Source organism: Melozone crissalis, unplaced genomic scaffold (assembly GCF_028551555.1).
Source record: "Melozone crissalis strain CALT ecotype California unplaced genomic scaffold, PUWL_Pcris_2 ptg000019l_1, whole genome shotgun sequence".
In the NCBI taxonomy this organism is placed as follows: domain Eukaryota; kingdom Metazoa; phylum Chordata; class Aves; order Passeriformes; family Passerellidae; genus Melozone; species Melozone crissalis.
This window is the reverse complement of record NW_026535797.1, coordinates 4858187-4883919: the sequence shown is the minus strand read 5'-3', so window position 1 is coordinate 4883919 and position 25733 is coordinate 4858187. Positions and strand designations below refer to the sequence as shown.

The 25733-nt window shown below is 37.5% G+C and overlaps 1 protein-coding gene across 5 annotated transcripts in view; it reads right to left on the bottom strand.

Moving 5' to 3' along the window:
- The window catches only part of ATE1 (arginyltransferase 1), a 65150-nt gene that overhangs the window by 15498 nt on the left and 23919 nt on the right, over positions 1–25733 (bottom strand). For 4 of the 5 annotated variants that reach the window (XM_054277025.1, XM_054277027.1, XM_054277023.1 and 1 more), the window contains exon 10: positions 22857–22956. In XM_054277025.1, coding sequence (XP_054133000.1) covers positions 22857–22956 — 100 coding nt within the window. Of the gene's footprint in view, positions 1–17142; positions 17633–22856; positions 22957–25733 lie in introns of those variants that run through there. The other variant, XM_054277026.1, reaches the window with a different exon arrangement.

Sequence of the window (25733 nt, the reverse complement as noted above, 5' to 3'; positions counted from 1 at the left end):
TAACTTTTTAAAAATATTTCCCACCAGCAGTAAACCGTTGAGTATGAAATACAAGAACTATCTGTGATAAAAAATCATCAGTGCTTGTGCAAAAAAGATAAAAATAGCCAAGTTTCATGCAGAGCCTTGTCAAATACCTGAGGTAGATTTCTGAAAAGATCTGTCTGACTGATTATCTCATTTGCAAAACATCCAGGACTGACTTGTAACTACTACTGTTGGTTTTGTTGGGTTTTTTTTTAATTAAAGGCAAATTTTTATATTAAATTAAAACAATATTCCTCCAATTCCATTCAGAAACTTAAACCTCAAGGCCCAGAAAATCCTCTTAAGCCAGAGAATGGAAGTGACATTTTGAAATAAACCACTTTGAAATGTTATGCTCTCTAAACAGAAATAGTTGAAAGCTGTGTGAAGGTAGTGCTTAAAGAACTTTTAATCATCATTACCCAGATGAAACAGTTTAAGAACTTGGGGAAAAAATATGCCTTTTCAGTCATATTTTTAAAAAATTAGAACATAATTACTTGTTGATTTAAAGACATTTTCTCAACTGGCCAAGAAGGCAGAAATAGCCAAGGAACTGTCTTTCAGAGCTGTTGCTTGAACACAGAAAATACAAGTGGCAAATTAATCTTTCCTAGTAGCATGGATTTAACTCATGGCTCTAAGAAAAGACAGCCCAGGCACTCAGTTTCCCTTGAAGATCCTGCTCCCACTTCTTGAAATTTATCACATTTGTGAATCCCACACATGAAAGTCACTGTGCAGCCCTATTCCAAATTTCCCACTTCCTTCTGTAACATTACAGAATTCTAAAATTAACTGCATTGCAGCATTACTGGTTTGGTTATAATTCAAAAAAACCTTCTTTAGCACAGAACCAGGAAAAATTGATTATCCAACCCACCGTTGTAGATTCAATATTTATTTTGGCCATCAAAACACCATAATTTGGACAGGAAAGGGAAAAAATAGTTCTGAGGTGACTTCCTTTAGATGTTTTCTTACCCCAAAATTTAGGAGCCTGTTAATGAAGTTCCCTGGATGCACAGGAGGCTGTGGGGATGACACATCAGCGACCCAGGACACGCAGTGGAACCAGAGGCAAAAATGAAAGAAGCCCTTGGTTCTCTTTGATATCCTCCCTCCCCAGAGGTGATTCCAAACACACCAGAAGAAGAGAGTTCTCCTGTAAAGATGTTTTATTTCCTGTGCTGCTCAAACCCACATCCCATGAGTCACCCCCAGAGGAAGGGGAACCCAGGACGTGCCCAGGTGAGTTCCCAATGAAATTTTCTCTGTGTCTGTATTGAGGGAATTAAAAAGGGAACCCACAGGACTTCATTACATCAAATAAAATTATTTCTGAGGGCTTTTGCCTCCCCCACCCTTTCCATAAGGGCTTAATCTCAATTTACTCTTCTACTAAGAGTAAAATAACTTACTCTCAATTTACTTACTTTCTTCAGAATACTTAAAACTTCATATTCGCTTATATTTAAAACCAAGATATTTATTTATTTGAAAATAAACCACTTCAAACAAATCCACTTCCTACCTTTTCCTCTCTCTCTTTATTCCTGGACTGCAAAACCACCCAAACCTGAGAACCCACACAGATTCTGCCTCATGTACATGAGCATCCGCACTTCAAGAAAAATGTTCCAATTTCATTACTCATTCTAAAATGATTACATCATCTAAATAAATTGCCTCTGAGCATACTATTTATATTCCTTCTTATTCTTAATATTGATTTGCAGCATACACCCAACATAAATCCAAAACAGAAAGGGGATCTCCTGAAAGGAAGTGCTGCAAAGGGATTTATCACACTAGAACTTAATCACATTTGCAAAACTGATTTTGAAAATCATTTCTCTTTGGCTTCAGATTAAATCAGCATTCATTTCAGAAGTTTGAATGAGAGTTCACAACTGAAAACATTTTGCTTTCTTTTATCTCATTATATACAAGCTCTAACATAGCAGAACTGTTTAAGTTGTCCAGACCATCTTGGGAATATTTAACTACAAAACTTTCAACAAAAAGTATCATCTTACAGACCATCCCCAAGCACTTGTTTCAGGTTTCCCCAACCCAATACCACCTGCAGATGAAATGAACTCTGTCAATACAAAACAACTGCAGATACTTCTCTCTCTGCAACTACATTTTGCCAAGAAATACCCAAAATTTGCTTTTTTGGAATATTTTTTTTAATTTAAAAACCCCTGATCTAGTGGAAGGTGATGGGAGTGGATGATCTCCAAGGTCCTTTCCAATCCAAACCATTCTGTGCTGTCTCCATCAGACTGAAGGGAATTAAATTCTTTACAGCCCTATGAGGTGAGGTATTCCATACCTTTAACCATCCTGGTTAACCTGTCCTTTCCCCAATTTTGCTTTTTTTTTCCTTTGAAACGGGGCAAAGAGCCACAGGGGAAAACCTTTTAAATTGCATTGTTCAAGGAGTATAACAACCCAATGCATAACAAAGGTACAAATTAGATTAAAGGTACAAATTAGATTAAAGGCACAAAAAGATTAGATAAATATACAAAAAGATAAATATCTGACTAATCTATCAAATGGCTTGGCTAAAAAGCAATTCTGAAAATTAGTATGGGTAAGAAATTCCTGAGCACACAGTTCCTTCAAGTGAACTCATTGGAACAGAAATGTGACTGGTTTTTAGTAAAAAATACCTGCAAGATGTTTTATTATCACTAGTATTTGTAGCCTTTTTCTTCCAATATAATATAAAAGGGAGAACCTTCAAGGTGCTTTCCCTAATACAATTAGACATGCTGCATTTTAATTGGAAGCTTCTGGAAATAAATTTTAGAGAGAGACTGCCAAGCCTAAATTAATACTTCACACCATGATGGCTTTTGTTTTACAGTTTTCAAATTACAATCAGCCAGAACTTCTCTGAACTTTTGTTCCACAGGAAGGGCAAACGTTTTAATGAGCCTTTAGTCTGGAGATTACTTTTTAAATATTTTGCAAAATCTGAGGGATTTGGTAAGCACTTGAGATGAAAAACGCCAGCAGAGTTTGTTTTTGTAGTCTAAGTAAAACTTAAAATGTAAAATTACCAAGAAAGACAAGAGTCTCAAAAATGAAGGTCAAGCACCAGTAGCACTGAGAAAACAAAACAGGAAGGTTAAACTCACATTTAATTCTTTTACCAGGTACAGTTTACATCTGTATTCTGTCTTTTCACAATAAAGCCATTGATCTTTTATTAAAAGTGAATTAAGACTCCATTTCCAGCCAGCTGCCTAAGAAGAACTGCTCTGGCTACACAAACAAAGCAACCCCAAATGACCAACAGCGACCCCTCAGGGCTGGGCAGCGCTGCCCACCATGGGTTATGGAATTCAGCTTTTCCCTGAAAACCAAACCCTATGGCAGAGTTCTGCAGAGCCCCCTGCTCCCTGATTTCATTCCACAACCAGAAATGGAGTTTCTGGATGCCCAGGAGAGCCCTTGGCTGGTTACCTGACCTGCTGTGCTCTCCCAGCCTGGACAGAAGCTGCACATCCCAACCCCTCTGTGCTTCCAGCCTCTCTCACATGGCAGCCAGCTGGGTGAGCCCTAAAAGACTTCTGAAAAACAACAAAATCCTTGTCCCAAAACTACCCCCACAAATTCACTCCTCATAGTCACTGTTTTAAACATCTTTTTAAACAAACAAAAACCCCATAAGCAATAGGCACAGAATGAGGCAAGCAGCTCTGTTTATCCAGAAGAGATGGTTGGAGACTTCACCTTTATCATCAAAAAGCATTCAGCTTACAAGAAAATCTACCCCAAAGAGGAGTTACATCATTGGGTAACTGAATTAACAAGTTGGATCTCACCAGGCTGCCTCAAACTGCAGGGCCAGCATCAAACAAGCAGATTTTGTCCAAGCTGCAAACTTTGAAATAATTATGGACTGCACATTTTTAGGATCCCAGAGCTGCATTCCTGAGAGCTTAGCCACCTTTCTGTTTCATTAAAGAATAATGTGTTGTAATCCCTAAAAGATGTTACAAATAATAGCCAGAATTTATTTTGCAGCTCACGGAACTCAAGTGCCAGTCCTTGCTCTTCAGAAAGATGTGTTCATTCTCATGGAGTTACATCATCACAAAATCTGTGTAATGGGAATTTTACAGGCAGCCTGGGAGCTGTAAGGTGCTTCCCAAAGCACCTCAAACATAGAAACTCAGAGCAAACACCCAACCTTCTCACATATTCTTTGGAATATAAAATTCCAGTGTAAACCTCCAAATTCCTGTAAGTGAAATGCAAATATTATTTGATGTTGTATTTCCAACAGAAATATGGAATCATAGAATGGTTTGGGCTGGAAAGGACCTTTAAAGCCATCTACTTCAAACATTTATCTAGATCAATTAATTACATCATTATTACTTTTAATTGTCTTTCTAAATGTTCCTCAGTGATGTTTAAACTGTCAAAAGCAAATTTGTAAATAATTTGCCAACTTGCACCTCTTTTTTGCTTATTTCCCAAGTCCATGTAATGTATTAAGAGTAATAACTGATGATAAACCCAAAGTGAAAATAGTTCTGACATTTGTTTCTACATGTCAAACAAAATAGCTTCCTACAATTATTGACTATATATTCATACTTGGCTGTACTTCACTAAATATATTAAAAAAAAAAGCTTTTCAGAAGATTTTCATAGTGTCCCCCAGGTAAACAGAATATTTCAGGTAAGTGTAAAACAGATTAAGATAATGAGTGAAAGTCAAAAAGGAAGGCAGCCAAGTTTCACATTCAGCATCCTACAATTATCATGTAATTATCTGGCTATTAACTACTTACATGTTCTTAACCCACCACAAAAGTGGAATTAAATTAAGTTTATCTAAAATTTCACTGAGATTGAAGGTAAATCTCAGCACTTTATTTGCCTAAGGTACTCTGCAAAGAAGTACTTTTAAAGAAACGCTCCCCTTCCCCTCAAAACACCTTCTTTTAGTGTTTCTTTGTTTTCCCAACATGAGCTACTCCTGAGTTGTTTGGATTTTGCTATCTTCACAGCTTAGTGTACACTCCAAATAGCTGCTTTCCCCTTGTCCTTTCCTAGAAATTATCTGAAATATTGAACATTTTAAGCTGAAATATTAACATTTTAAGACACCAACAGGTGTCTGAAAAGGCTCATGGGCTGCCAGAGAAAAAACTGCTTTCCACTGAGGCAAAAAGGGAACATTTGGGACAGGTTTTGATGTTTTTTTTTTCCTTTTCCCCTTTAGTCTCCAAGTCTGTGCAGCTCTTCTTCCTCCTTTTTTATGCCAATATTCTTTCCCTGCGCTCGCTGAGTAGAACAGGCCAAGGGAGCTCCAAGTTACAACCTGCAGCACACCAATATTCAAACACTCCATCCACAGCATCCAAGGAGCCAACAAAGTGCTGCCTGAGATAAACCACAGCCATGCCCCCACTCCAGCAGCTCTCCTCTCTAACACCACTGCATTCATCAATGAGATAATTCTGGTTTCAAGCTGTAAAGTGAGCAGTAATTAGCATGGCTGAGAGCTTTAGAGAGGGCTGCTGCATCCTCTCTGCCTTATCAGCTTGGGATGCAACTGGCCAGAGCTGGAGATAAGACACAGCTCTGGGCATCCTCTCACAGCCACTTTCCGGCCCTGCTCTCTCCTCCAAGACTTCTTGCTAACAGTTTGTCCTTTGTCATTGATAAAGAACAGTAAAGTGAGAGTTTTGTCTTTGTTCTAAGCAACTAAAGCCACTCTCTTAAAAGTCACAGCATCAAAGCCACTGGGTCTGGAATAAATCTAGTGATAAGGCTTGCACAAAAGAGGGAAAAAATCTGTATGATCAGGAATTACAGCATAAAAATTTGATGACTACACAGACACACACATACTTACATGAATATTTATGAAAATTTAATTTAAAGATTTGTGGTTGTCAATCTTTTATATTCCTGTTCTTTGCACTTGGGGATTTACTCAAACCTGTGGGTGTCCAGAGACACGACATTCTTTAACTCAGACACAGGACATTAAATATCTGTGCCTCCTCCCACTCCATTCCTCTTGCTCTCAGTAAGAAAGATGGATAGATATATTCACACAAATTTTACATTTGTGATTCTTAATACTTCACTAGCAGTCACAATTCAGATTAAACCCATCAGGCTGAATTTGCCCTGGAGATGGTGTTTCACACTGCAGAGCCAACAGTACAAACATTACAAAATGGTTCCTTCAAGACCAATAAAGTGCATTATTTACCAAGGGCTCCTGACCTTTGATGGCAGCAACAGCAAATTTGTGGATTTTGAGCTGCCCCAGGATGACTGCTTATGTAAAGCTGAAATAGTAATACTCAAATCACAGATAAACTTGAAGACAACTCTTGAAAATGAGAAACAAAGATAAATACTACAAGTTTGGAGCTTACATAAAGTTATGGCCACTTTAAAAGCATATTTTCTAAATTATTGTACATCACCAAACTATGATAAGTCTATTTTGCACTATTTACATTTCCTAAAGTGCCTTTTTTTTCCTTGTTTACATCTCCTAATCTGTGCTGTACACAATGCAATAGTATTTTATTAAAACAAGACTACTGAAACAAAGTTTAGCTTTCAATGTTGTTGCATAAGCCTTTCTTTTTTGTGTACATCAAACACAAAAAAAGTTGCATACCTCTGGTACTTACAGAAAAATTCTACTGGATGGAATTCCAGAGACTGCCACCAGAATATTAAGAACATTAGAATATTAAGAATATTATTAAGAAGGTGAAAATTTTCCATAGCTTTAAATATTGCCATGTTATCTCTCTCATGCATTAATATTTAGTACCAGTGACACTAAACTGGCAGAACAGCAACATCCACATGAGACTGAGATTCCAAGGAATGTTTCTAATTCAAGGTGGATTTGTGCACATTTAAGACTGAGATTCCCTATGAACTGCAAAGGTTGTGTGTTCAAAACATTTTACAGGAAAAATGACTTTGTGACTGTAAATAAAATACATAAAATCAGCTAACATTTACTGGAAATTGCAATCTAAAATTCAGTTGGGAATAAGCTAATTAAAGACAGTACCACACAGATTGTTCTGGAGCTGGAAGCCAGAATCTGTCTTATCTGTAGAGAGGCTACTCAAGAATGCTAAAAAAAAGCAGCACAGTTTGAGAAACTTCAGTGAAAAACAGTAATAAAGAAGAGTTAAGCTTGTACATTTGAAGGCTATTAGCTTCCTTGAATTTTAGCCAACTTTTGCAACAACTTGATATTCTTAAAGTATATTACAGAAAAAAAATGTAACATTAATTGCCTTTTTACTACAAAAAAATCAAAGTGTTTGAGGGAATAAAAATCATATGATTACTGACCTTGTTTACTTTGAATCTGCAGCAGACATTCTTAAGGAGACCCTAGCATTAAACTTGGAAAGGGAGATTAAAAAGAACTATGACAAAAAGATAAAATCCGAGTGGGGGCCTCAAGAAGAATGCTCCATTAGAGACACACCAACTCTGTTGACTTAGGTCTATCACAAAAGGGGCTTATTTTGGCAGCTGGAAGAAGAAAAAGAATTAAAAAAAAAACCCCAAAAAAACCAGAAAAAGCAATGAGTGCTTCAATCATGTGGATCCCATATCCTTCTCTTGAAGGGCTGCCATAAACTGACAGTATTTCTAGAGTTCATTAAATTAAATGTATGAAATTAAGTGTTAAAGTTTGTTTTCTTATATTTAATGTAAGGTGAAATAATCACAGGAAAAATATGCACAACCTAATAGATCATACCCATGCTTCACCCTTAGAGGCACAGAATTGTCACACTGATATCAAATAGCTTTAAACATTCATTAATTCATTAAACATTCATCATTAATGCCTCACTAGCTGGAGTCACATCTGCAAGAACAGCTTTTATCTGTAGCTTATGGACATTTGCCACAGGAAAACTAAATTAATTCCCTGTCAAAGGGGCTTCTGCTATGTAGCTATCAAAGTAAAAACACCACACACCACGTTTACTTAACAGAAAACACAGATAAACAAAATTAAATTTAGAGAATTTAAATGAAAGTGAGCATGTTTTAGTTTTTTTTCTGTACAACTACGCAAGAGGAAGCAGAAAATTGAAATTCAACAGAATTTTAGAGTACAAGCATCATAGAAATGAGTGTGAGGGGTGCACAATCTTTTATTTTTGTTTGTAGAAACACTGGCTATGGTTATGAGGTGCCAAACAGTGAACCAAGGTAAATTAGTTTCTTATTCTTCTTTGAAAATGACAAGAAATTATTTTGTGACATAAAACTCACTTCAACCCCAACCTGACTTCCCTCACCCTTTTAAGCAACAATTCTAAAGGACAATACAAGAGGAAAGCAGGTATATTCTATCTATTATAGAATACAGGTATATTATATCTGTTATTATTATTATCAGCTCTATTATATCTATTATATCTACAATATCTATCTATTATTTTTCAGGTACATATGAAGTCTCCATTCACTCACTTTATCCATGCACAACTCCTGCATTCCTCTTGCAATTCCATTCCCAGCTCCTGGATAAAACTGTCCAGGACTGTGCACCAACAGGGCACATGGAAACCTGCTCTTCTTCCTACCCAGTTTCTCTGGATTTTTGACCTTTTTGACTCTTCTTTTCCTGCATGTCTGCCCCCAGAGGTGCTGAGTTCTGTGCTTACTTCCAAGCTCTTTTTCCCCATTTTCCAAGCTTTCCCCATCTTCCCTTTGTCTCTCCAATGACTCTGCAGGGAGTTTTGCCTGGAGTCCCAAACCTTCCAAAACTGAACCCTTTATCCCACTCAGAGCCCCTTTTCCAGCTCAGCCCTAGGGATCAGTTCTCCCACACCACCCACACCACTGGAACACCACTCCTGTCCTGGACTTCCCCAAAGTCCTGCTTCAGCCTCCAACAGGGCTTTAAAAAAACCCAGCCAAAAAAGAGAACTTGCCAAAAATCCATCCAGACTCTGAGGGCAAGCAAATAAGACCTTCCCAAGGAAGTCTGGGTGAGGGTAGCTTTATACTGAATAAATAATTTCATGCTTCTCATGCCCAGCTACCGGCTCAGCCTGTGGAATATTTCAAGACATAATAAATAACAGACTAATTGACAGCTTTGCAAATTGTGAAACACTGATATTCACAAGTTGAAATATACTCCTAATTAAGAATTCAGATGCATGATGTCGGCTTTAGATTAAGATATGTTATGTGGGGTTTTCAAACTTTACACAATTAGATCACGTTGAAAAACAAGGTCACTTTTATAATTTGTCAGTCCAGTTTTTTTCATTTCTAGCTGTTTTCATACATCTAAATACAAGAAATTATATTCTGAAGCCAGTAATTCAGAAAAGTATGAGATTTTTAACTTCAATGCTTTCTACCAATACATGGTACACTAGACAAGTTTTTTAAGCCCAGCAATGAAAAACTGAGTAAAAGTCAAGTAATTTATCTTTAGTCATTCAACACTGAAATGCACACAGCCTGTCCCTGAAGAAACAACCTCAAAACCAGTGGCATATACAGGCAAATAGATATTAACAGTAACTTTAGGATAGGAGAAAAAGAGTAAAGTTGTAGGACAAAGGGAGACAGCAGCACAGAAAAGTTCATTAGTGAAATCTTAATTTTTGCAGGATCCTGACAAAATAATAATGTGAAATTCATAGTAATGTACCCCCAATGCACACACAAACATATTATTCAGACTAAAAAGCTGAAAGAGGAAAATAGGCAATGATAAATCTCAGTCTTTCAGTGTCTACAGTTTGTATTACAAGGATAGAGTAATGCATCTCTGCCAAAAAATCTAAACCCACTTGTCTCCCTTACATCTGCAGATTAAATACTGAATAAATAAATACAGAGGCTCACTTTACCAGCGTTCCAAGCATGTGTTAGAACTTAAACCTTAACAGCAACCAAAGCAACAGCTATCTGCACAAAAGATCAATGAGTATCTGCACAAAAATTCCAGACAATCAAAACACGTGTGCTTTAAAAGAAGTTTCTCCTATTGTCCCTAAAAATGTTTATTTTCATAGTAGGTTTTCATTCATGAAACAAGCACTCTAATTTTAGGTCCGTGTTGTTTGTGGAGGGTTTGTTAAACAAGCCTGCTTTGTTTGCTGGGAGAGGGGAATAAACAGAGCCTGTGTTCTCCCAGAGCCCCTCCTCAGCAGGAGAGCATCCCACCACCTTGGGACCATCCTGGCACGTGCAGCTCCAGCCACAGGGCTCAGCTGAAGCCATCCCTGCACCAGGTCAGAACAAAAACCCTGGGGTGCCACACCATGACAGTTCTGGCACCCCAATAGAGATAGCTGGTGGTGTCCCAGCCTGGAAAACAGGGAGTGAAGTGGGGCCACATCCACCTCCAGCCCAACCAGCTCTGAGAGGCAACAGCCCCAAAATCCACACTGCCACCCCAGCCCCTGCCAGCTGCCATCGTCCTGCAGTCACAGAGCCAAGGAATGCCTTGGCTTGGAAGGGACCTCAGAGCTCATCCCACCCCCCTGCCATGGGCAGGGACACCTTCCACTATCCAAAACCTTGTCCAACCTGGCCTGGAACTCCCAGGGATGGGGCAGCCACAGCTTCTCTGGGCAATCTCACAGTAAAGAATTTCTTCCCAATATTCCATCTCTCCCTGCCATCTGTCAGTGGGAAGCCATTCCCCCTGGTGCTGTCTCTCCATCCCTTGTTCCAAGTCTCTCTTCAGCTCTCCTGGAGCCCCTTCAAGCACTGAAAAAGGCTCTGAGGTGCCCCCAGAGCCCTGGACATATTTGCCTCTCTCTTCTCTTCTCTTCTCTTCTCTTCTCTTCTCTTCTCTTCTCTTCTCTTCTCTTCTCTTCTCTTTTCTCTTCTCTTCTCTTCTCTCTTCTCTTCTCTTTTCTCTTCTCTTCTCCTCTCCCTCTCCCTCTCCCTCTCCCTCTCCCTCGCCTCTCCTCAAAACCAGGCTGTAGCTACATTAATTGTCAGAAAAAATACTCAAGTGAGAGAGCTCCAGGGCTTCAATGCATTCATTCCCTCTGAGACCATGCTAGATATAAGAACCTGATGAAAGAATCCAAGAATAGGGACACTAAACAAATGGAGGGATAAGACACAAAACATGGCTAGATGGAGATGTACTGAATTTTTGTTAAGCTGTTTTGCAGGAAATAATAACTGCCTGAGGACACAATACAGTAAAAATAATTGTATCCTTTCAACATGTTCTTTTTGACATGGACTTGTTTTCAAACTCCTCCTTATGTTATTAAACTCTGTCTCCATAATTATAAACAAAACATAAAACTTGTAATCCTAGAATTCTTGTCAAGTAAGTTCATTTTTATCACACAAGTTGAACGAAATGAAATTATATGGGAGGTTTTGCAGCAGTCACTCCTCGTGCAGCTTTGCATCCATTAAGGTTGTGGCCCTGTAAAAGTGCCCAACACATCTCAGCTGGGCAGAACACGTTCCCCATTATGCCTCCATCTGAATTATTGCCATTTAAGGTACACAAATGTCTCCTTGCATGTTTAGGAAAACAGACTGTTTAACATTATGTATCCCCAAAGTCTTTGAGCTGAAACATCAACACTTCCGTTTTCTCTTAATGCCAGATGTTTGAAAACTTTGCTTTATAAACACCTGAAAACTTTGCTTTATAAACACCTTCACGTTAAAAAACAAGTTTGGAGGCAAATGGGCTGGAATTAGCAACTATACTATAGGCTGTGTAAGCCCTGATCATTCCAAAACCTGGTAATTCAAGGGTGTTTACATCCACCAATGCAGGATTAGGGGAGTATTAAGTTAGAACTGTACTTACAGAGGTCAAGCACTTTGTTGCCATTCTAACAGTTTACAATCCCTGCTTTTCAGAGATAAAAATAACTCAAAATTGCCCAGGCAATCACCCTGCTTTATTTTAAAATCAATAAGCTGCACCCTGTACTCACATGCATGCATATCTGGAAAGAAGAAAGCAGCTTCATGCACTCCCCTGCACTTTTAACACACTTCTAAAATAGACAGCAAAGTGCTATAAACACTTGTATGCTTAGCATACATTAGGCCAATATTTGTTGGCACAATAGAAGTTTAAATGATTAAAACTTTAATCAGTTTGAGTCAAGTAAGTTGAATGGAGATCTGCACATCTAAAGGACAGCAGCCAAAAATGGTCCTAAATATTTCTGCCTCAAAACATACTGTAACATTTCTCCACCTTCCTCCCTTTTCCCTGAATGGAAGATAGTTAAAAGCAATGAACAAGCCACACAATGCCAACTGGTAAAGACTAAAATGAAAAGAACATAAGAAAAAAAATCATTGAATAAATCATGGATACACTGCCCATACTATCACTAAGCACCCCTTGAGAACACTAGCCCTAATAGCTTAAATAAATAAATAAAATCAATAACCAGGGGAACAAAAAGCTCATCTTGTCTTCTATCCATTCACAGAACAAGAGTGCATTTGTGTTGGGACAAAGATAGATTTTGGGTGCTATGTACTTTTGCTCCACAGACCCATTCTTCTTCAATTAATGAACAATGGAGTCATTTTCACAGCCTTTTGTGTCATCCCATCTCAGTGTTATTTGTGAAAACGTTTTCATTCTGAACAAGACAAGGGGAGGAAGCAAACAGTATCTGTTAAAAAGGATGATCTACTCCCCTGAAACCTTTCTAATAAGAATCCCCAAATTGTCCAACACATCTAACACTGCAAATAACTGCTCTGAACAGTTTCAGCCATTCCTTTCAGAACAGTTCCACTCTTCAGCTGAGAACAACTAAACAAAATAAAGATTTTGGCAGTGGTTAATTCCCATAGGACAAGCAGAAACCTCGGGGCAGTGTCTGAAAACACCAAGGAGGGCTTTGGGGTTCTTGATTTTTGTTTATTTGTTGGGGTTTTTTTTAATTTGCACTGATAAAGACAAAAACTCATCAAGCTCCCAGCTCTCCACAATAAGGCAACCTTTGAAAGCCTTTGGGAACTGATTTTATTAGGATGAGAAAAAACTTTAAAGAAGCTGTAACAAAAATATTTAACTTCTCCACTGACACTCCTGCTTGGGGCCCTGCTCTGTGCAGCCTCTTGGAGCCCTCAAGGATTTTTGGGGAAACTCAGCACCACCCAAGAGCCTGCCAAGCTCCACAAACTTCAACTACTGTCTCTAATACCAATTCAAAAGAGCAGAGATTTGTTTTTAAATTACTTGCATCTAAGTAACAGTGGTGGCTACCACAGGATGACATGAAATAATCTGCTCCCCTACCAGGGATATGCTGGTGGTGTGAAAACACAATTAATTACCATCATCTGCAACCCAGTACTATCATAGCCTTGCTCTAGATTTTAGTCCTCATTTTTTACTTTGAGCTGTCACTTCAGGTATTTACTGTAATACTATAAATAATAATTTACTGCTATAAGGGAGATACAATTCATCCAGCAGATCTCCATAAGCACTGGAAGGAAAAACCATAAAACCCTATATGCCCTGTCAACTCATTTAATGCAATATTCTCTCCTGAAAGAAGAAAAATGCAAGTTTTAACGCAGACTTAGCTAAAGCAGAATGGACAGCAGAGAAATTCAACAGCATAAACACATTTTCTTTCGCAGTCATGTAGTCACGAACCCTGACACTAAAAATACCTCAGCCCATATCCCAATTTAGCCCATTCTGAAAACTTTGTAGTTGCACAATTCCCTTTTCTTCTCCTCCTTTCCACCCTTTCTCCTTGCCTCCAGAGGTTGCTATCATCTTCAGCACAATGAAGGCAGTAACTTATATTATATAAACAAATGCTACGAGCTGACCTCAGCAGCTGAGGGACTAATTTTAGCCACCATTCTCTAGGACAAAAATACAATGGTTGATGAAAATCTTCTAGGCTGCATAAAAAAATTACAAAAAGCTTAAAAAATGAGAGTTGGAGAAGGAATTGAGGGGTTTTTTTGGTGGATGGTTGATTGGGATTTTTAGAGAAGACTATGAAGACACATGTTGGTAGCCATCAGGTTTAAAACTAAGGGTGTTGCAAAAAACCCTATAAAATTAACTACAACAACAACAAATAAATAATAATCTTGTTCTTTAGGAAAAAAAGCTTAGGTGAGACATTAAGAAAAAGAGTTTCTGTGCGATGACCACTAAAGAACAAGAAAAGATAAGAACATGTTATATGTTATATATTATATATTATTATATATGTTTTACATATTATATATGTTATATATTGTTATATACTCACAGCAAGGCAGAGATGTGCTGGAGTGTATCAAGGGAGGCCCTTGGCTCACATCCTACAGGTTTTAAAAGTAAATACAAATATAACTGAACCTGTATTGCAGTAAAGGGATGGACTACACAATCCATGATTCCACTTTTCCCTCCTGGATCCACATCATTCACCTCTATAGGATTTTGGGACTTAAATATTCCCATCCAAGTACTGATGTTGTACTTTTTACAAACTAGGCTGTGTTTAACATCAGGGTTGAGGATAAATAATAGAACCTCATTAATATACTCTGTTCATTAATTATACTGTTACTTGGAGACTCTGTACAGTCAGCAGCTAAACCAACTCAGAGAAAGAAAATAATCATTCATAATAATGAATTGTCATCTAGAATACATGCAACACTTCAGAGGAGTGTACTGTGATACCTTTGTAAAATTAATAAGGTCTTAGTAAAACCAGGCCTCATTAAAGTATCTCCCATTAAACCTTTCCTGGAAAATTGGAGAGAAAACATCTCTTGTGTAGATTAACTGGCTTGTCAGCCAGCTCCTACTGTAAAGGCCACAAGTGAAATATGGCAGAGCCAGGAAAAGCGGGAGCTCCAGGCTTTCAGACCAAATAAATTCCACTTGACAATATTGCCTAATTAGAGCTAAGATAATCAGCAAAACAACAAAAATAAGAGCAGCCGGATTTGGAGTTAAATGAGAGATCCAACACTCCAAGTGCTGCCATCTTCAATAAATGTGGTGCACAGATAAAATTAACCAGTTTCAAGGACTCATACTTTGGTGACAGATTGACTTTTCTGTAGGACACAAGAATTTTAATATTTTGTCCAACATCTGAGCTGGCCTGGCTGTGAACAGCTTTACACAGGGACTGTGTCAGGAAAGTGAAGAGAATTATCTCCATAAATATGTTTTCACCTTTTTCATCACAGCATTGCAGTGTCCATTACTGAATATTGAAATTACCTCACTTTTGGGAATTCTCACAAAGAGACAATTACAAAGACAAAATTCAGAATACGGGGTGTTAAATAGTGTTTGAGGACCATCCAAAATTATTAAATCAACAAAACTGAAGCTGATGAAGCAGCACCTCATCAATTCATTTGCTTGATAGAAACCTCAAAAATACTCTTAACTCCATGCATTCTTACAGTTACTAGCAAGGACTAATGGGTTTGTAGAACTATAATTGGCAAAATCTGAAATGGGAATGTTGACCTCATTTCTCACATGAAGGAAAAAACTGAAGACGTATAAATTGTAAAATACATTATTCTCCCTTTAAAAAATAAATTAAAGACCAAAAAACAAAAAACCAAAAGCACAAGAAAGCCACCCAAACAAAGTCCCCAGCTCTTTTGTCTCTGCATTTCACAATTTACAGTTCTCACTTTAACTGCCAGTGGTTGCTATGGAGTCCCCAAATGAGCCTTCAACTAAGATTTAGTGTAAGTCAGAAATGAGCAGGGAATTTATGACTGTGCTGAGTCATGAATTAGACATGATGAATTTCCACCAGCTACCATCATTCAGAGGATGGTTTGTCTCAGGTTTATTAACATGATCCTGAATAAATCTTCTTAGCAGCTCCCTTTGACAGAGACAGGGAAGTTACCACTAGTAAATCTGAAAACATCCACAAGCACAGAACTGACCAACAATTTAGCTGTGCCTCTTACTCCTGGGTTTTTAAGGCAGGATTTTAGCTCACTTAAATCTTACACAAATTAGCAAAATCACAGTTATTAAGAAAAAATTACAGTGAAGTTGTCCCAAATTAACAGAATTCCTGTAACAAGTAGAATGTGTAGAGCACATCCCTGTTAATATGCAAATGTAGGTAGTTAATGCCACATTAATCACATTTCTATGTTTTTTCTTCACAACATTTGAACTGGGAATCCTGAATATACAGAATATGGTTGGATTTTTTATGGACCACATGAAAATAACTTGATCCAAACCAAGTTTATTTTCTCAAGGTGCAATAATGAGAAAGAGACTTGTTGATATCAGAGGTCAGCTGAGACCTACAGAACAAACACATCTGCCCTGATAAAAACCTAGAAATAATAGTCCAACATGAACATCCATATTCCTTTCACTTCATTTCTGCTACAAACTTCATCTTAAACTCCAGAAACAAATAAAAAGAAACATGGATTTCTAACATTAGGAATATAAACATTTCTAACATTAGAAAAATAAATCCCCAGGGACATGGTCAATTCTCTCCCAAGGGAGTTCAGACTGACAAAAAAAGTTAAGAAATAAAGTTAAGACAAAAGACAAGCTGGGGTCTGTGTCTGTTTCTAGAAGAAAAATGGGATTGCAGAAAAATGCTGTGTAAAATTCAGCACAGCCTCAGCACCCGGACTGATGAACAACTGTAATAATTTACCAATTATACACAGAAAAAAACCAACAGCTTGGGAAAAAAATAAAGAAGCAATTGAGTAATTGCATTCATTATCTTTACCTGCTATGAAAACATGGAAATATACACAGACACTGATATTCTGCTTTACATAATTACATTTTCAGTAGAAATCCCCTGTCAGCATTCACTTATGGCTGTTGCTAACCAGAATGGAGAATCTCTTTATTTCTGCTTGCTGATGCTCATAACAATGTGGTTTTCACAACCTCTTTTCTTCAAGTGTCTTGAAGAAAAAAACAAACCTCAAACACTTTGTAAGAAGCTGTTAAAAGTAAAGGAGAAAAGATTTTAAATATTAATCACTAGCATAACAACAAGAACTAAAGAACTAATAATTTTTCATCCATGGTGTTTTTATTCTGTCCCACATTCTCACAGTTGTTTATTCCAACATGCTAAGTTCCATTTATTTGGTGCAGGCTTTCAGATAAGGAAAGGTGAAAGGAAAGAGCTTTTATGGAAGGAAGAAAAAGGAAAAAAGATTTTAAGGGACTCTGCGATCCTGAAAAGAGCACCTGTCTTCTCACAGCCAAAAACCACACATTCCTCCTAGTCAAACATATGTGATAAAGTACACGTAGAGTGATAAGGACTTTTTGCACCAGATAAACCTTGAAGGAACATTAAAGCAGCTTGATTTTCACATTTAACACATGTACATCAAGTCAATCAATAATGCAAAATCCTTTTGGAAGTTTTGCTCACTCTAAAAGACTTCTCAAAATCCCTTTGGGTTTTAATGCCCAAACTGCAGCAGGATTCAGGAGTCTCTCTTCAGGCACTGACCCAGCCCATCAGAAGGAGCAGTTGCGTAAAGCCAGAGCTCTGAAGAAATCAATGTTCAATTTTAGCTGCTGATGTAGAGGAGGATCCCAGGGAAGTCCAGGGAGAAAACAGAAGGAAGGAGTAGGATAAAAATGATGTTTAAAAGACACACAAAAGCAGGAATTACCTCCTCACTTGTGCAGCTCATTATTCTCAGCAGTTCACTACTCTATCTTTTTGTCTTTACTATTTGCTATTTGTTTTTAATGGTCCTGCCAAAAAAACCCCAAAACCACTGTGTTGCCAAAACTTTTATTGCTTTCTTAAATAATGGTTTTACAATGCAGGTACTTCACTTCTTTATTAGCAAATGGTGCTGCAAGCAACAACTTGGCACTCTATAACAAGCACTGACTCTTCAGGATATTTAGCCGACTCTTTATGACCTGTTTACATAGAAAAGTTGTTTTGTGCTAATTGCAATGCAGATTTATTCCTACAAACTTACAAAATTAATCCTGAAAAAACCATTAGTTTCAGGGCAACTCCATTCTTCCAAAGTACCCCAAGCTAATCATATTTTTCCCATTTTAAGGTAAATAGTAAGACCAATGAGAAAAGGAGACTAAAAAGAATAAAATAATAAAGATGATAATAAGAATAAAAAGATAACACATGAAGGTATGAAAGGACCAACTCTTTTTGTGTGGAACTAATGACATATTTAGCAAAGCTTTTTGCTGGTCACTGGCACAACCATAACAAGCATCCCAGAGGATCACATTAAATCTCCTTCCCTCACAAATTTCACTTTGCACAGCAAATCTGAGCTTACTGAAAACATTAACTAAATTCCACAGTGAGACATGGTGAAAGAGTCTGGGCAGGGGAAGATGAACCAGGCTCCCGTGGATCTCATGGATGTGGACATGCAGGACACCCCTGGATGCATTTCACTGCTGCACGAGGAGTGATGCTGAAATTCCTGAAAGCAGCCAAAGAAATTGGCTCTCAAGTGCCATAAAATTCCAGGGGCACCACTCACAACCACAATCAGTCTGAGGTATTTAGTTTAAGAATGATTAATCACAGTTGAATCAGCCTTTTGTTTCTTTTCTGACATTTCAGAGCCCTTTCTAGTATTCCATCTATCTGAAGTCTGGCCATGACTTGATACCAAAGGAGACTGTTTGAAATAATTCCATTTACTTTGGCCTGCATACAAGTCTGGATAAAGGTTTCAGTCAAAACACCTCTTCACATCATAGAATGGCCTTAAAATGGCACACAGAGATAACAGAGCACAAAGACATTAAATCTGCTGTGCACTTCCAAGTGCTCTGAGAGTTATTTACCAGCACCAGTGGGGTGGCCTCCAGGGGAAGCACATCCTTGACCCAAACAAGGAATGATCCATGCTCCAACTTTCTATCTTTCTACATTATTCAAATATAAAAATGGTCAGGTGCAAGTGTTCAGCAAATTGCTATCAATGTTCAGTACTCTGAAATTGTATCACCCAAAAGCAATGATTTAAAGGGAAAATGCACTATATTCACAAGAACTATGCATATCCCAACTCTGAGAAAGACTCACAAAACCCAGAACTAAGGAAACTCACATAGAAAATGTCACCAAATCCTTCCCAGCACAAGAACTTAGAGGAGAAAGGGATTTAAGGTCAACTGAGGCCAAATGGCTAATGCAAGGCAGCAAATACACTTATTATTTATACCAGAAACACAACCTCAAAATCCATTTAACATCACCCACCATGAGACTCAAAATCAGTGTGAAAGGACTGCAATGGAAAAAAGAGAAAGGACCTTAAAGAGTTCAGAAGTGATTGGAAAATGTGAATTTAGTAACATAGAGCCACAGTGTGACATTTTTTACTTGAAGGATGCAGCATAAAACAGACAGAATATCAATCCAGGAAGAAAATCCAAGGTCCTCTTAAGCATTTCTCTGACATGGCTGTTTGCTAAAGGTGCTTCTTTTATTTCTGTAATTTCATAAATATGCTTGCAAATTATTGCATTTAACTGAAAACATTAACAACCACACAGACAGGACTTAAACACATGAGAAGCAACCCTGAGACCAACCTCATTTTCAAGTAAAATACCTTATGCTTAAAACTTCATCACACACTCCAAAACGCATTAGGAAAAAGACTTTGCATCTTATGACTCTCGGAAAATTTTCCAGGAGCCTATTTTCCAATGTGAGAACCACCACATCTAACAGAGCCTGAGAAGGTTTCCCACAAGGTTGTGAATTTCTTCAGAGAACCATTTAAATCTTGTATTACCCTAACCTGCACAGAAAAAATGGAACAAAGCCATTGCTTAAGGTTTTTCACTGGATTTTTCCATATTAACATAACAGGACTACAGGAATCCTTTTGTCTCAATTTAATGTAGATTTTATTTTACTAGTTTGTAAATATTAACCCATACATGGGAACAAATCAGAGAGGGGCTGGGAACTAAAAGATATCCTAATTTTGCAATGGAATCCCTTCCCCTATCTTAAAAGAAATTTCACTGGGACTCCACTGTTCCAAAATCACATTGCAATCAATGTTGGCTGCTGGGGAACAAAAGCAATGGGAACAGTGAGTCAAAAGGGAGCTTTATTTGAAAAATCTCTGTAATTATGTCTGATCCATGGGTTAGTTGATACTCTAACCATTCATCTTCCTGCCTGAGAATCCAGAACTCTCCAACTCTGTCACTGTGCCAGAGGAACCCCAGCTCTGGGATCTGCTTCCAGGACTTTCAGGCCTCCAATCTTCCACTGGATTACCCCATATTCATACCAAATTGTACCAGTTGTGGGAAGAGAACCCTGCAGAGGAAATGGTCACACACTGACCCCAATAATATCCCCCAAATCTTTGCCTTCACTGTAAATAAATTCTGTGTTCACATAAGATACTTCTCATACAGAGAATTGTTCCTGTGGTCAGCCTCCCTTTCTGAAGGTCCCAAAACAAAGAATTTGCAAATAAAATTACAAGAAAAAGGGTAGAAACCCAGTGGATGGCTTTCCAGCTCCTTCTCTTTCTTTACCTGAAAGAACACCAGTTTAACATCAGTCCCCCACAGCCTGTCACTCTTCCACAGCAGCATCATTAAGGGAAGGGAGCCTCTAAATTCTCTATTAAACTGCAATAAAGCCAAGTCTTTAACATGAAATGCCTCCAAGTCAACCAGGCATTACTGAAATTACTTAATCTGCACAATCAGAACTTCCCCACCCTACCTCAGCACTCCCAATCACTTACAGGAGCAGCAGCATTATCCAGATGCATTTCAGAGCTTAGCCCGATAATTTGGTTCTGGTGTTCTGTTTCAGTGAGGGGGAAAGTGGAACTACAGAATTAATGTCAACCTGATTTTCAATTTCATTACTTTTGTCTACTTCACAAACAAATGCATCCAGGAAAGGAAATATAAAATAGAACAAAGGCCCTTGCAATTCATTTATTGGATTATTGCTGTCCCAGCAGAGAACATTTTGTGTGTTTTAATCACACAGGTACAGGTTTTTCTTCTTATCCTCCCCAGTCCCTGCTCCAGCTTTAATTACCAAACACATTGACTTGTGTAGGTTTCTGGAAGACTAAAATGTATATTCTACCAAATCACAGTCATATCAAATAGTCATTAATTCTAAGCAAGGGAAGAAAAGGAGCTTTTGTGAAGGAAACAAAAAGTAAAGTACTCCCACTACAATTTAATCAATTTCCATTATTTAAGAATGAAATCTAGAAGCATTGTGGGAGTGTTGCATTCTTGATGCAATCATTTTCAAATTGCAGCACAGACTCAACAAAACATTGTAATAAATAATACAAATGTAGAGTGGCTCCTTTAATGCAGTGCCTGATGTATGAGTTTCATTAATCTATGTACACAAAGTTCATTTTTTTAGCAAAGCACTATAAGCAGCTGAACCCAAAAGTTTCTTAGTCATGGTATCTTTCAGAAATGGGATTTTTTTTGGCCATTATTGCCAGATTTGTTTGTTAAGTGCCCTGGTAAACAACATCCACTCATTTTACAAGTCTTGCAGGTTGTACAAGAGACAAGGGATGTTAAATTGCAGTGTCTCAACATAAACAAATCACCCCAAACTTCTAAATATCTCCAAAGAGTAGAGGAAGTAATCAAAACCTTTAGTTCAAGCTGGTGATGTGACAGCCTCTAAGATGATTCAGATGAGAGAGGGCAGATTTTTCCAACTCACCCGTCTTTTTCCATCAAAATTAATATTCTCTTTGTTTGGCCAGCAGATGGACATAAAAATTCAAATTGGCAAAAGGGACACACACACAAATACATCATCTACCAAAACAACAGGGATTTCCTATTTTCAGAAAACAATTCTCATGGTCACCTGTAGTGCAGGTCCTAATCCAGCTGAAATTCCTTCACACCGTCACTTTAATGAGCCTCACAATTTCTGGCCATTTGAAAACACTGCAGATTTTTAGCACATTTTGAGAGGGGAAAAAAAGGAAATCAAAACACTTTGCTTCTTTCTCTAGATTTTGTGAACCTTTTATCTTTCCAGATTATTAACAGATAAAAATGGTTATGTGTAAGTGTTCAGCAAATTGCCATCGATGTTCAGTACTCTGAAATTGTATCATATTAATATCCAAAAGCAATGATGCATTTAAAGAGAAAAGGTGCCACATTCCCAAGATCTAAAACCACAAGAGAGACACTCTTAGGCACTGAGGTCTGAACAAAGGTGAAGGCACTAGGAATTACAAGGCAGCCAGAGTGGTTTCTCTAAATGTTCTTGGGTTTTCCTGATCCTCTGCTCAAAATGTGCTCTGCCTCAGAATCTCTGCTCACCAAACTTCTCACTGGTTTCATGGGCAGAGGCTCTAACAAAAATTAAAGAGTAAAACCCAGCCAAGCCCAAGAAGACATCTTATCACTGCCTGGAGTCACTAAGCAACAGGTACAAATATGCCAGCCTCAAAAAGGGAGAATTTTAGTGTACTGAAAGAGACCCTGTAAACATGAGATAGCCAGGTAACCAAATGACAAACATTATCTGACAGCCTTGAAAACCTCTCTTAAGCCAAGATGTAATAAATAGCACATGCAACTAAATTGGACAAAAAAATCCCTAAGCCAAGTTAAATAATAACCAGCATTCAAATTTAACCATATAAAGTCTACATTAAAATGCAAAGTGACAATTACAAAATATTATATTACTATGAACACTGTCAAAAGCTTTGAGTAACAGCACACAAAGGAAATAAGTGAAAACACACTTTACCTTGTATCTCATTTTGGGGCATGAATGAATGTAGAAACCCATATAATAAAAACAGAGATCAGGAGCTTTTACACAAAGCTGTCTGGTAAAAGCAATTTCCCTGGGAGGGGAAAGAAAAGACTAATTACATTTGAATACAATTATTAAAGCTATTTTACTTCTTCATATTGAAATATTTTACAGCTATCTGGCTCTTAATCTAGGACTTATAAAAGGACTAGACTTCTACAAAATAAAAATTAGCATCATAAACTCCAAACTAATGTTTTTAAAAATCCCAAACATAATTAACTGAAAATTATTACTTGGAACCTAACAAACAAATCATCAAAATGCACAACACCATGTCAGGCTTAAAAATACTTTATTTTTTTTTGTTTTGGTCCGCCAACTGTCTGATTTGAAATCTAAATAGAAATTACCAAGACCCTTTGCTTAATATGTTTCTTATCAATATTTGTGTACATTGGAATTCTACAGAAACCTACTGGTATTCTGGAATTCTACTGGTTAACAAGGCTCAGGAAAACATCAGGGTATTTTTGAAAAATAAGCTTCAAGGATAAGTCTCTTGTTTGTTCTATCATTTATGCTCCAGCAATTTGCATGTAAAAACATCCATATTTGTGCAACAAAAGGTATTTTCACCCATCCCATGTTTGTTAGTATGATTTTCTCATTTATCCTGAGAGAAAAATATCAATGTATTCCAAAAAAAGTTTGCTTTTTATTTTACTGGCACAAGGAAAGCATTGTTACCACAAAGGCTCAGACAGTGCTTCCTCTATAAATGATCATTTTTGCAGAATTTCTATCTGTGCATATCACCCCTGTAACAAACTGGATAAAAAATGGATGCTGGTTTTACTTTCTGTGTCAAAGGGGTAAGATGATGTCCCTGCTCACTGCAGGGGAGCTGGAATAGATGAACTTTAAAAGCTCTCTTCCAACACAAACTATTCTCTGATCCAAGACATGAGTGCATTCATAGAGGAAGCATCTACAAACACTGGAGGCAATTTATCCCTTAAAATTAAATTACTGTTACTCAGTATTTCTTGATTTTTTTTTTTCCCTGTGGCAAGACTGGCATTTCCAAGCAGTTTCTCCTCCCCTTGCTCTCTACTTACATGCCTACATATTTCCAATGATGCTCAAATCCCATCCTTTCTACAACTCAGCAGCAACAATTCTCAGAGTGCCATGAAGTGGAAGTGACAGCAATGCAGTCCAACCTCCTTGGAATAAAATTGGCAACAGCTTTGAAGGTATCAGATTCCTTTGCAACTTCCTAAGTCCTCCCTAACTCAACCTTTTTCTTCCCCTTTCTGAAAGAAGAACGAGGCTGGCTCCCTCCAGGACTGTTGGGAACTCATTTTTATTGCCTTAAATGCTGCAGAATTTACAAGCTGCTTTTTCACAAGCTGAGCCATGCACTCATGGTGCAGCTACAAACCTTTAAATTTATTATGTAAAAAATTTAAAATCATTCAAAGAATTCGTAAGCATGGATTATGTCAGTCTATTATTACATAAAGTAATGTGATATTACAAATACTAGAAAATAATTCTTAGGAGGACTTAGTATTTTATATGTTCATCTTGCAAGGAAAATATTAGTCTAATTTCAAGTATCTGATATTTGTAATGGAATAGTTCTAAAAATCTAAACCATTAAAAGAAAAACAGATCAATTCTAAGTCATAGGAGTTCCAATGTTTTTCCACATTTGTTAATTCTGATTAATTCTATAAAATTATCAGGTCCTAATCAAAATCCAATCAAATTCAGATTAGACCTTTGAGATATTAAATTACATGTGGTTTATTAATTATAGAAAAGGTTTATGAACTAATTGTGGTAAGAAGCTTCCTGAAAGTGCTGTTTGTGCTTAGCATAGCTCAAGGTGTGCCATTTACCCACCCTGGAGGGTGACCCTGAACAAGAGAGAGAAGGAGCCCTTGGAGAAAGGGGAAAGCTGGATCTCCCAATTCCAGGGCTCCTTTTGCACCTGACATTGTGCAGTGCAAATCCCCACAGGTGAAAAGATTCATGCTACAGCTTCTCACACTCAGACTTGTACACAGACATGTCTGGCACGAGGCTCAAACCCAGCTGCTCATGAGAACACCACATTTGTCTGTGGCCAACTTCTTTCATATAAACACAGAAGCAGAAAAGGTAAGGGAAAAATAGAGTTACACAAGTATTTCCACTCGTTTAGGGTGGATATTTTTCACTTATAGTAACAATGGAATCATAAAATTGCCCGTGGAAGAAAAGCAGTAACTTGCAATTTCACATACAAGTTTTGTTCACAGTGAAAAGCAATACCCATAGTTCCTACTGTTTTGCAAGACCATGCTGGATAGTTAATTTAAGGCTTTAAAATTCATAGGATTACTCTCTCCATCAGGCTTTCTGAAGAGAAAGATAATGAGATTAACATACCTGAAAAATATACATAGTGCTAGTACAGCAGGAGAGCACTAATTCAGTAGACAACACTTTTTAGGTACTCTGTTATTTATGATCTCTATGTGCATAAAACTATAAAAGTGATTAATTTCATTTGGTAACTGGGCTTAGAAAAAGGTCAAAGGAAAAATTATTTCTGTTCAGAAAAAAAAAGGGCTTTTCCTGCTGAAACCAAGCAATATTAAATTATTTTCAGTGGCAATAAAAATGAGGCACTTTGTTTTCTTAACCTGTAAAAGTATTTAGCTAACTAGAAGGATACATCCCTAGTCAAGGATGACAATTAAAAATTTACCTGGAAGGCAACCAACCCCACAACTATTTTGCTAAAGGTAGTGTTACTAGTATCTATTCAGACTAAAAATAAAACTCCAAGTTTAGAAACAAGTATTAATCCCA